Source organism: Bubalus kerabau, chromosome 4 (genome assembly GCF_029407905.1).
Source record: "Bubalus kerabau isolate K-KA32 ecotype Philippines breed swamp buffalo chromosome 4, PCC_UOA_SB_1v2, whole genome shotgun sequence".
Taxonomy (NCBI): Eukaryota; Metazoa; Chordata; class Mammalia; order Artiodactyla; family Bovidae; genus Bubalus; species Bubalus kerabau.
In genome coordinates, this window is record NC_073627.1 from 104,849,852 (window position 1) to 104,863,285 (window position 13,434).

General features: G+C 36.2%; 1 protein-coding gene across 5 annotated transcripts in view; it reads right to left on the reverse strand.

Annotated features, from left to right (window-relative positions):
- JAK2 (Janus kinase 2) overlaps positions 1-13,434 on the reverse strand; it is a 119,774-nt gene that overhangs the window by 46,693 nt on the left and 59,647 nt on the right. For 4 of the 5 annotated variants that reach the window (XM_055578156.1, XM_055578157.1, XM_055578159.1 and 1 more), the window contains exon 5: positions 10,393-10,510. In XM_055578156.1, coding sequence (XP_055434131.1) covers positions 10,393-10,510 — 118 coding nt within the window. Of the gene's footprint in view, positions 1-7,275; positions 7,311-10,392; positions 10,511-13,434 lie in introns of those variants that run through there. The other variant, XM_055578160.1, reaches the window with a different exon arrangement.

Genomic DNA, 13,434 nt, shown 5'->3' on the forward strand with positions numbered 1-13,434 from the left:
ATTTTGAAACACTTTGCCATAAAGTTTTAGTATAAGTTCTTTTGCAAAGATTTAAATTAGGTTCCCAATTATCAGCCTATTTCACTGATTCTATCTTCAAATTGTATCTTCAACATCAAAATTACCTAAATTAAAATAGGTATTAATCAATTAAATATGTACTGAGTTCCAAATATGCTCAAAGCATTGTACTAAGGACTGTTTTGGCTACAAAGAAATATAAGATGTAGCCTCAGCCTCCAAGGAGACTAAAAGGTAGGCAGGAAGTGAAACAAGTGAAAAAAAAAAATTATAATGCCAGACACCCTATAGTGAGTACCACACAACAGATGACTTAGGAACTTAAAAGAAGTTGAGACTATATCCAGTAGCAGTAATTAGGAAAAGTTTTGCAAAAAAATTGAAATTTCATGTATTCTTTGAATATGAAGCAATTTTAAAAATATATTTATTCATTTATTTATTTGGCTGCACTGGGTCTCTGTTGTGTCACACAGGATCTGTGGCTCCGCTGCTGCAGGGCATGAGGGATCTTAGTTTCCTGACCAGGGATTGAACCCATGTCTCCTGCACTGCACAAGGTGGACTCTTAACCACTGGATCACTAGAGAAGTCCCAGAAGAAATTTTTGATTAACACAAAACAGGATGCAGAAATAGAAGAAATGACACAAAAAGAAAGCACAAGGCATGTTCAGAGATACAAAGTAGTTGGGTTGGAACAGATAATTCATGTAAAGTGAACAGAGTGAATTAAGACTTGGAAAAGCAAGTTGGGGTCAAACTGCAGGTACTCTTCAACACCTGGATCCCAGAAGCAATAGAAAACCATTTTCTTAAATGTATCCATTTCATAAAATATCTTTTCTTAAAGCATCACGCCTGTTTCACTGGTAGAAGTAGCAATGATACAGGACTTCAAGAAAATAAAGTATATTCAAGGAGACTCTTGAACAGGCTGCAGTAATGGTTCAAATATGAGAGAGTAAGGCTTTGCTGTACAGAAGAAAAGACACTAAAAGAGTCTGAAAAACCCATTAACTTTATAATTATATGTAAAAGAATGAAGAAAATGGAAAAACAGAAATTCTAAGATTTTGATCTAGAAAATTTAGGGACACAGATAAAATCAGACTAAATAGGTAATGGGAGCAAGGTTAAAAGCACCAGTATTCTAAAAATAACAATCTTCTTGATAAGAAAAGTAAAAGCCATAATAATGGCTGAAATACTAACCAAGGCTTAAATTAAGAGAAAAGATCAACCATATTTTATACACATTACTCCCTTCTTACATATGATAACATCTCATGAAATTAAGCCGGAGAAGGCCATGGCAACCCACTCCAGTACTCTTGCCTGGAAAATCCCATGGACGGAGGGGCCTGGGTGGGCTGCAGTCCATGGGGTCACTGGGAGTCGGACACGACTGAGCGACTTCACTTTCACTTTTCACTTTCATGCATTGGAGAAGGAAATGGCAACCCACTCCAGTGTTCTTGCCTGGAGAATCCCAGGGACGGAGAGGCCTGGTGGGCTGCAGTCCATGGGGTCGCTAGGAGTCAGACACAACTGAGCGATTTCACTTTCATTTTTCACGTTCATGCATTGGAGAAGGAAATGGCAACCCACTCTAGTGTTCTTGCCTGGAGAATCCCAGGGACGGAGAGGCCTGGTGGGCTGCAGTCCATGGGGTCGCTAGGAGTCAGACACAACTGAGCGATTTCACTTTCATTTTTCACGTTCATGCATTGGAGAAGGAAATGGCAACCCACTCTAGTGTTCTTGCCTGGAGAATCCCAGGGACGGGGGAGCCTGGTGGGCTGCCATCTATGGGGTTGCACAGAGTCGGACATGACTGAAGCAACTCAGCAGCAGCAGTAGCAGCATGAAATTAAGTTTTACATAAATTTAAAAAATAATTTTATTTTAAAAAATTAATATGCACTTAAAAGTAGGAGAAAGTAGGGAAAACCACTAGACCATTCAGGTATGACCTAAATTAAATCCCTTATGATAATACAGTGGAAATGAGAAATAGATTTAAGGGCCTAGATCTGATAGATAGAGTGCCTGATGAACTATGGACAGAGGTTCATGACATTGTACAGGAGACACGGATCAAGACCATCCCCATGGAAAAGAAATGCAAAAAAGCAAAATGGCTGCCTGGGGAGGCCTTACAAATAGCTGTGAAAAGAAGAGAAGCGAAAAGCAAAGGAGAAAAGGAAAGATACAAGCATCTGAATGCAGAGTTCCAAAGAATAGCAAGGAGAGATAAGAAAGCCTTCCTCAGCAATCAACGCAAAGAAATAGAGGAAAACAACAGAATGGGAAAGACTAGAGATCTCTTCAAGAAAATTAGAGATACCAAGTGAACTTTTCATGCAAAGATGGGCACAATAAAGGACAGAAATAGTATGGACGTAACAGAATCAGAAGATATTAAGAAGAGACGGCAAGAATACACAGAAGAACTGTACAAAAAAGATCTTCATGACCAAGATAATCATGATGATGTGATCACTCACCTAGAGCCAGATATCCTGGAATGTGAAGTCAAGTGGGCCTTAGAAAGCATCACTATGAACAAAGCTAGTGGAGGTGATGGAATTCCAGTTGAGCTATTTCAAATCCTAAAAGATGATGCTGTGAAAGTGCTGCACTCAATATGCCAGCAAATTTGGAAAACTCAGCAGTGGCCACAGGACTGGAAAAGGTCAGTTTTCATTCCAATCCCAAAGAAAGGCAATGCCAAAGAATGCTCAAACTACCGCACAATTGCACTCATCTCATGCGCTAACAAAGTAATGCTCAAAATTCTCCAAGCCGGGCTTCAGCAGTACGTGAACCGTGAACTTCTAGATGTTCAAGCTGGTTTTAGAAAAGGCAGAGGAACCAGAGATCAAATTGCCAACATCTGCTGGATCATGGAAAAAGCAAGAGAGTTCCAGAAAAACATCTATTTCTACTTTATTGACTATGCCAAAGCCTTTGACTGTGTGGATCACAATAAACTGTGGAAAATTCTGAAAGAGATGGGAATACCAGACCACCTGACCTGCCTCTTGAGAAATCTGTATGCAGGTCAGGAAGCAACAGTTAGAACTGGACATGGAACAACAGACTGATTCCAAATAGGAAAAGGAGTACATCAAGGCTGAATACTGTCACCCTGCTTATTTAACTTATATGCAGAGTACATCGTGAGAAACGCTGGACTGGAAGAAGCACAAGCTGGAATCAAGATTGCCAGGAGAAATATCAATAACCTCAGATATGCAGATGACACCACCCTTATGGCAGAAAGTGAAGAGGAACTCAAAAGCCTCTTGATGAAAGTGAAAGAGGAGAGTGAAAAAGTTGGCTTAAAGCTCAACATTCATAAATGAAGACCATGGCATCTGGTCCCATCACTTCATGGCAAATAGACGGGGAAACAGTGGAAACAGTGTCAGACTTTATTTTTGGGGGCTCCAAAATCACTGTAGATGGTGATTGCAGCCATGAAATTAAAAGACGCTTACTCCTTGGAAGGGAAGTTATGACCAACCTAGATAGCATATTGAAAAGCAGAGAGATTACTTTGCCAACAAAGGTCCATCTAGTCAAGGTTATGGTTTTTCCAGTGGTCATGTATGGATGTGAGAGTTGGACTGTGAAGAAAGCTGAGCGCTGAAGAATTGATGCTTTTGAACTGTGGTGTTGGCGAAAACTCTTGAGAGTCCCTTGGACTGCAAGGAGATCCAACCAGTCCACCCTAAAGGAGATCAGCCCTGGGTGTTCTTTGGAAGGAATGATGCTAAAGCTGAAACTCCAGTACTTTGGCCACCTCATATGAAGAATTGGCTCACTGGAAAAGACTCTGATACTGGAAGGGATTAGGGGCAGGAGGAAAAGGGGATGACAGGGGATGAGATGGCTGGATGGCATCACTGACTCAATGGACATGAGTTTGAGTGAACTCTGGGAGTTGGTGATGGACAGGGAGGCCTGGCGTGCTGCAATCATGGGATCACAAAGAGTTGGACATGACTGAGTGACTTAATGAATGGAAAAGTATATTTGGTAGCTAGCTTTCAAATTAGAAAACATTTTTGTATAAGAAAAGAAATATACTATTTAAAAGGCACCAACCATGAAATAACCAGTGAGCACACACATACATACACCCAGCCAAAACAAAGGCCTCAATATTGATAAAGCAAAACTGACTCACAGAAGGATATTTCTTTTTGCTCAAGTTCAAATACTAATTTCACCCCACTTCTGAAAATAGGCAATTAAATCATTCTTGATTAAAAAAATCCACTGATAACCAAAGGCTAGGTAGATTATTTTTAATAGCTTGCTTTCATTTCATATACTATATGGGACCAGAATATAATAAATTCTGTTTATGAGAATATCCTGTGGAACTCATGCCCAAAATGCAATGAACATATGAAAAAATTAGTGCAGTGCTAACAACAGTGCTAAGAACAGAATCAACCAAATAACCATTAGAAAAAAGTTACAAATGAAAGTGTCCCAATTGCCAAAGCATATAATTTTAAACTAGCCGTCTTAACCATCAATAAAACTGATTCATTTAATTGACTCATTTAATTAAAATTGTAGAAAAGTAGTTTCTCATCTAGGCAGCTGACATTTGAACCAAGAAATTTTATCTACATTCAGCCAGGAAAAGAAAGAAAGAAAGAAAGAAAAAAGTTATAGTAAAAAAATTAGCTATATTTAGTCTAAAACATGCATAAAGTCTAATCTGATATCAATACAATCTAAGAATAAGTTAACTATTACCTTATTTATTTTATGGGCATGGATTTAGAGAAGTAGAAATACTAAGTAATAGAAAATTGCATGTGGTCGTGTCCAGACACAATTTAGGACTCTATTATGAAATTATTTTGCCATCCTAGATAAGAAAAATCCCTTCTAGAAAGATAAAATTGGAAATCACCCATCATTTTTCTAGATCAAAAGTATGAGATGTCATAATACTAATATTATGGTAAAGTAGCTCAATGAATAGTTTAGGAAAACCTGGCCTATCATTGGGACTTAACTAGCATGCCACCAAATAAACCATATATGCATAACAGATGAAATACTACAATTATAAAAGCAGCAGAAAGTCATAATTTCATAGTACCCTATTCTCAGAAGCTTGTTTCTCTCTTTCCTTAATGACTACTAAAACAAAGGAAGCTAGCTTGTTTCTCTCTTTCCTTAATGACTACTAAAACAAAGGAAGCTAGCTTGTTTCTCTCTTTCCTTAATGACTACTAAAACAAAGGAAGCTATGTAAAATTTGGTTAACAGTCAAATGATTTTGACAAGAGTACCAAGACCATTCAACAGAAAAAGAATAGCCTTTTTAACAAATGGTGCTGAAAAAACTGGATACCCACATGCAAAACAATAAAGATGGACTCTTACCTTATACCATATAAAAATTACCTCAAAACATAAGACTGTCCTTACATGCAGGTGACATGACATTACATATTGGCGGAGCTAATACAATATTGTAAAGTTTAAAAATAAAATAAAATTAAAAAAAAAAAGAAAACTCTGAAGACTCCACACAAAAACTACTAGAACTGATAAAAGAATTCAGCAAGGTAGTCGGATATAAGATTAACATACAGAATTTGGTTGCATTTTTACACTAACAATGATATATCAAAGAGAATGTTAAAACAAAATTGCTTTTTAAACAAAATTTTATTTTATTCAAAAAAATAAAATAGGAATAAATCTGACCAAGGAGGTAAAAGCATTATATGCTGAAAACTATAAAACATGAATAAAGAAAATTAAAGATTATTCAAAGACACAGAAAGATAGCCTATGTACTTAGATTGGAAGAATTAATGTTGTTAAAATGGTCATACTACCCAAAGAAATCTACAGATTTATTTAGCACAATCCCTTCAAATTACCCATGACATTTTTCACAAACTAAAAGGAATCATCCTAATTCTTTTGGCCATGCCATGCAACTTTCAGGATCTTAGTTTCCCAATTGGGGATTAATCCAAGCACCTGGCAGTGAAAGCACCAAGTTCTAACCACTGGACTGTCAAGGAATTCCCAGATAATATTCAAATCTATTATGAAACCATAAAAGACCCAGAATTACCAAAGTAATCCTAAGGAAAAAGAACAAAACAAGTGATCCTAAGGAAAAAAAACAATGCAAGAGGCATAATCCTCCTAGACTTCAGACATGACTACAAAACTACACTAATAAAAATGGCATGGTACTGGTACAAAAACAGACATATGAATCAATGGAACAGAATGGAGAGCCCAGAAATTAAGAATAAGTTTATTCTTATAAAAACCTACACACCTATGGGCAACTGATCTTCAACAAAGGAGACAAGAATATACATTGGGAAAAAGTCTCCTCAGCCAAGTAGTATTGGGAAAGTTGAACAGCCACATTTAAATCAATATCAGAACACACGCTCATACCATACACAAATACAAACCCAAAATGGTTTAACAACTTCAATATAAGACATGACACCATAAAACTCCTAGAAGAAAACATAAGCAAAACATTCTGACATAAATCCTACCTACGGTCAGTCTGTCAAGGCAATAGAAGTAAAAAAGTAAAAATAAATAAATGGGACCTAATCAAACTTACAAGCTTTTACATAGTAAAGCAAAATGTAAACAAAACAAAAAGACAACCTATATAATGGGAGAAAGTACCTGCAAATGATGTGACTAACAGGCTTAATTTCCAAAATATACACATAGCTCATACAATTCAATAACAAAACAACACATAACCCAATTGAAAAATGGGCAGAAGAGCTAGACATTTCCCAAAGGAGACAGACATACAGATGGGCATCAGGCACATGAACAGAAGCTCCACATCATTCATTGTTGGGCTTCCCTGGTGGCTCAGATGGTAAAGAATCCACCTGCAATGCAGGATACTCAGGTTTGATCCCTTGGTCAGGAAGACTTCCTGGAGAAGGGAATGGCTACCCACTCCAGTATTCTCGCCTGGAAAACTCCATGGACAGAGGAGCAATGCAAAACAAAAATACACTGAGATCTCACTTCACGTTGGTGAGAATGGCTATCATTAAAAAGTAATAACAAATAACAAATGCTACAAATAACAAATGCTAGAGAGTAAGGAGAAAAGGGAACCCTCCTACACTGTTGAAGGGAATGTAAGTTGGTACAGCTACTATGGAAAACAGTATGGAGGTTCCTCAAAAAAACCTAAAAACAGAGTTACCATATGATCCAGCAATCTCACCACTGGGCATATATCTGAAAAAAAAAAAAACTGTAATTCAGAAAGATAAAGGTACCCCAATGTTCACAGCTACCTATTAACAAGAGTCAAGACAAAGAGACAACCTAAATCTCCCCTGACAGATGAATGGATAAAGAAGATATGGTACATATATAAAAAATGGAATACTACTCAGCCATAAAAAGGAATGAAACAATGCCATTTGCAGCAACATGGATAGATCTAGAGATTATCACAGAAGTGAAGTAAGTCAGAAAGAGAAAGACAAATACCATGTGATATCCCTTATATGTGGAATCTAAAATATGAACTTATCTATGAAACAGAAACAGACTCGGGCATGCAGAACAGACATGTGATTGCCAAGGGGTGGCGGAACGGACTGAGAATTTCAGGCTAGTAGATGTAAACTAGAGAATGGATAAATAACAAGGTCCTACTGTATAGCACAGGGAACTGTATTCAACATCCTATGATAATCTGTAATTGAAAAGAATATAAAAAGTGTACGTGTGTGCATGCTAGGTCTCTTTGGTCGTGTCCAACCCTTTGTGACACTATGGAGTAGCCCACCAGGTTCCCCCATCCATGGGATTCTCCAGGCAAGAATACTGGAGTGGGTTGCTGTGCCCTCCTCCAGGGGATCTTCCCAACCCAGGAGTCAAACCTACATCTCTTGTGTCTCCTACATGGTAAAGCAGGTGGGTTCTTTACCACTAGCACCATCTGGGAAGCTATGAAAGAGTGTATATATGGATATATGAATCACTTTGCTGTACAGCAGAAATTAACACAACACTTTAACTATAATTTAATAAAAAAAAAACCCTGAAAACAGATCAAAGATCTAAATATAAGAGCTAAAACCATAAAATATTTATAAAAAATAAAGAGGGAAAAAGCTTCACAATGATGGATTTGGCAATGATTTCTTGCATTTGACACTAAAAGTATAGATAACAGAAGGAAAAATAGATAAATTGCACTACATCAAAATTTAAAATGTTTGTGCATCACAGGACATAATCAACAGTGAAAAGGCACCTCACAGAATGGGAGAAAATAACTGCAAATCATATATCTAATAAGGGGTTAGTAGCCAAAACCAGACAACAACAACAACAACAAAAAACTCTAAATAACCTGATTAAAGAAATGGGCAAAGGACTTGAACAGAAATTTCCCCCCCAAAAATATACAAGAGGCCAATAAGCTTACAAAAATGCTCTACATAATTAATCATTAAAGAAATGCAAATCAAAATCACAACACGATACCACTTTACACCTATCAGAATGGCCATTATCAAAAAGTGTTGGTGAGGAACACTTGTGTGCCACTGGCAATAATGTAAAATGGTGCAGCTGCTGTGGAAAACAGTATAGTAGTTCCTAAAAACATTAAAAATAGAATTACCATATGATCTAGTAGTCTCACTTCTGGATATATATCCAAAAGAATTAAAAGGTCTCAGAGATATCTGTACACTCATGTTCATTACAATATTACTCATAAGTACCAAAAAGCAGAAGCAAAGCAACTCTCCAAGAAGAGACATGAGTAAACAAAATGTGGTATTTATACAACAGAATATTACTCAGCCTTAAAAAGGAAGGAAATTCTGACACATTCCACAACACAGATGAGTCTTGAAGACATTATGATACAAGAAAGGAGCCTGTCACAAAAAAGTAAATGCTGTATAGTTCCACTTAACTGAACTCACCTGGAATAAGCAAATGAATAAAGACAGTAGAAAGGTGGCTGCCAGAGGTCAGGATGAGAAGGAAGCAAAGAGGTACTTTTTAATGGGTAAAAAGTTTCAATTTGGGTAGATGAAAAATGTTCTGGAGATGGATGGAGGTAAAGGGTGCACAACAATATGAATTTCCTGAACTAATGCACTGCTTTAATCACTAAAAATGGCTAAAATAATAAACTTTATTAAGTATATTATATCCCTTCACACATAAAAGTGTCAGTTGCTCTATACACCAAAAAAGAAATATTCTTTAATCTGTTGCCTATAAACTGAACTGTATCTACTACACACCTTAGAAATGTGAGCTATGAGGATCTGTGAGATTATTTCCCATGACATTAGCAAATCTGATTTAGAACTTGACTGGATACCTTGGGAATATCAAGAGCATATCTTTACATAAAAGCACTAATTTCTTTCTTTACTAAGTACTCCTCATTCTTGCAACACACAGACTCAAAAGTAATTTAATGACAAAACATTTCAATCACTGTTTAAATCAGGTTATAAACAAGAAAGCATTTTAAAATGTTCCAAAACACAACAAAAATCAAACAGTATTAATAAACAAGTAACTGGAACACAGTTTTCAGGCTAAGTATCAACAAACAGCTCCCCTCCTGTGAGGGGCTACACATACTGCTGTATATTGATAGTTCGCTTTTTATGCAGTTACTTACTTTCTTTACATTTCGCTACCCACTAATAAAAGTCTGAAACTGTTTAGGAATTTCTTTAAAATCCCTCTAAAGAAATTTCATTGTCCTATATTCCAGCCACTTAGGTCTGTCTACATGAATCATGCTGTAAAACTCAGACTAAACTTTGTGAAATTCTTAAAATGATTTAAAGCACTAAAATAAAAAGAAAATTCAAAAGGGCCAATTCTAGGAATCTTTATAAATTAGAGTCTATTATCCATAAGCCATGGGCTTCCTAGGTGGCATCAGTGGTAAAGAATCTGCTTGCCAATGCAGGAGACACAAGAGACGCCGGTTCAATCCCTGGGTCAAGAAGATCCCCTGGAGTAGGAAATGGCAGCCCCCTCCAGTATTCTTGCCTAGGAAACTCCATTGACAGAGGAGCCTGGCAGGCTACAGTCCATGGAGTCACAGCAAAGAGTCGGATACGACTTGGCACAAATGCACATACATCCAAAAGCTATGGGATTAAAAATTAGTGATAAAAGACTCAATTTTGTTACCTCTCTGCACCTGCTATGCATACAGAGCATCAATTTTCCCACATGCGAATAATTTCCTGATCAAGAAATATACTATACAGCAAGATATTTATAATTTAACACATGTACAATGAAAATAATATAATCATACCTGAGCAAAAAGGTAAGACATGACAAAGTCATCAAGAAGAGGAGCTTCAGCACCTCGAGCTATTCCATGTCGATAGGTTCTGTTGCTGCCATTACAATACCAGTAAGGAAAGTAAAATCTACAAGACAGTTAAAATATTCAGTCAGCCTCCAAACAGTTCTAAAACAGATATACTGTGTATATACAACCAGTTCCAGTCTACCAAAAGGTATTATCCCATAATCAGAAAACACAACCAAGAGTGTTAAATATAAAGTGAGGATAAAAGAAAATACGGATAAAACCACAGTAATAATTTAGGCAGAAAATATAAGGAACATAAGTTTAAAATTCATAATCTGCCTTCTTCAATGCACAGAACATAAAAGCAATAACAGAAAATAGAGGAATGTAGAAATAAAACATTAACAAAAAAATTTTAATGTAATTCTAGAAACATCAATGGAAGAATGTGCAAATGTTAAATTTGGTGTGAAAACAATTGTGTCTTCTTTTTAAAAATGGAAATTACATTAAAAAGAATGAAATAATACCACTGGCAGCTACATGGATGCACCTGGAGATTATCTTATTAAGCAAAGTCATAAAGAAAGAGAAAGACAAATACCATATGATATCACTTATATGTGGACTCTAAAATATGACACAAATGAACTTATCTATGAAATAGAAACAGACTCACAGACATAGATAACAGACTTGTGGTTGCCAAAGGGATAGGGGAGTGGGGGAAGGTTGGATTGAGAGTTTGCAGTTAGCAGATACAAACTATTACATATAGAATGGATAAACAACCAGGTCCTACTGTATAGCACAGGGATATTCAATATCCTGTAATAAGCCATAATGGAAAAGAATATAAAAAACAATATACATAAATATGTATAACTTGAATCACTTTGCTGAACACCAGAAACTAGCACAACATTGTAAATCAACTATACGTCAGATTTTTAAAAAAATGGATGTGACAAACTTGTCCTTCAAAGAAACAAAAAAAATTCTATACTGCTTTCACAGCTCTACTGAGACATACTTCATTAAAAGTTCAATGTTTTTAGTATATTCAAGGCACTGTACAAATATTACCACAACCTAACTTTAGAACATATTTATCTTCCATAAAAGAAATTCCATTCTCACTAGCAGTCATACCCAAGCCACCCATATCTACTCCCCAGCCCTAGGTTACTATTACTCTGTTTCTATAAATTTATCTGTTCTAGACATTTTATATAAATGGAATCATATAATGTGGATTTTTCTACCTTTTTTCACTTAGCATAATGTTTTCAAGGATCACCCATATTTATAGCATATGTCAGTACTTCATTTCTTTTTATTGCCCAGTTATTTTCATTGTATGGATGTATCACATTTTGATTAACCATTCATCACTTTATGGACATTTGGTTTGTTTCCACCTTTTTGCTGTTGTGAATAATGTTGTTATTAATAATCATATACAAGTTTTTTTTTTCCTGAGGATGTATATTTTCATTTCTCTTGCATATATACCTGGATGGCACTGCTGAATCATATGAAATTTTATGTTTATCTTTTTAAGGAGTAGCCAAACTCTCTTTCAAACCAGCTGGATTATTTTATGCTTCTAACAAAAATTTATGAGTGCCCCAATAGGTCACATCCTTGCCAACACTTGGGTGGAAGAGTTTAAGCTGAATTTTTCTGTGGTACTGCCGACTCAGCATTCATTTTGTTTGCTCAAGAGTCCTATATGGACTTTAAACTGACATTAATCCCCACACAAATGCATGCTCCAGAAAGAACTTTGCAGAGTCTCAAGCAATTACAAGTTCCTGATACGATTTCCCCCCAAGCCTTTGTGATCCACAGTCATCCCTGCCTCTCCATGCCCATCCCTATGTGCCTCTTCAGTGGACGCCCATATGGCTTACCAAAATCCAGCTCTTTTGAAATGAGTCTAGCCTTAGTCCAGGAACCCCAAAGCACTCACCCACAAACCCTAATAAAGGCATGTACTCCAGGGCTGACTCTATCTGCTGTGTGCCTTAACTTTTCCATGTGACACCTTAAGGCATGCTGGTATGTCCTCAAGGACCAGTGAGTAATAAACTTTTCTGCTTCAATTTCTTTTGCAGTTTATTGTTGAAATGTGGCTCATCATCTGGTACCCTGGGTCCCATTTAATAAAAGTTAATTTGAAAAACTGATAATTACTGTCCATCTTTTTAATGCTTGCCATTCTAGTGGGTAAATGATATCCCATTGTGGTTCTGATTTACATTTCTCTAATGAATAATGATGTTGAGTATCTTTTCACATGATTTTTGATCCTTTGAATGTTTTCTTTAGAGAAAGGGCTATTCAAAACTTTGCCCATTTATTTTAACTGGGTTATTTGTCATTATACTGAGATGTTAGAGTTCTTTATATATTATAGATATGAGGTATCTGTCAGATACATGATTTACAAACATTTTCTTCCATTCTGTGGGTTGTCTTTTCACATTCTCATCAGTATCCTTTGATGCACAAACATACGTTGATGAATCCCAACTAACCTAATTTGTTGTTGTTGCTTAGGCTTTTGGTGCCATATTGAAATCACTGCCCACTTTAAGTACACAAAGATACAGTCCTATGTTTTCTGCTAAGAATTTTATAGTTTTAGCCACTAAATTAAGGTCTATGATCCATTTTAAGTTACTTTTTGGTCAATGGTGTGAGTTGGTGGTCTAAGTTTATTACTCTACATACGGATATTCAGTTGTCCCAGAATCATTGTAGAAAAGACTATTCTTTCCCCATGAATTGTCACGGCACCCTTGCCTAAAGTCTACTACCATAATATGAGAGATTATTTTTGGACTTTCAATTTATCCCATTAATGTATATATCTAACCTGAAGTCAGTACCACAGTCTTAATAACTATGATTGTGGACTAAGTTTTGAAATAAGAAATGTGAATCTTCCTACTTTGCTCTTTTTCAAGACTCTAATTTTTCACAAATTTTATGATTATCTATCAATTTCTAAAATAAACACAGAATTTCAGT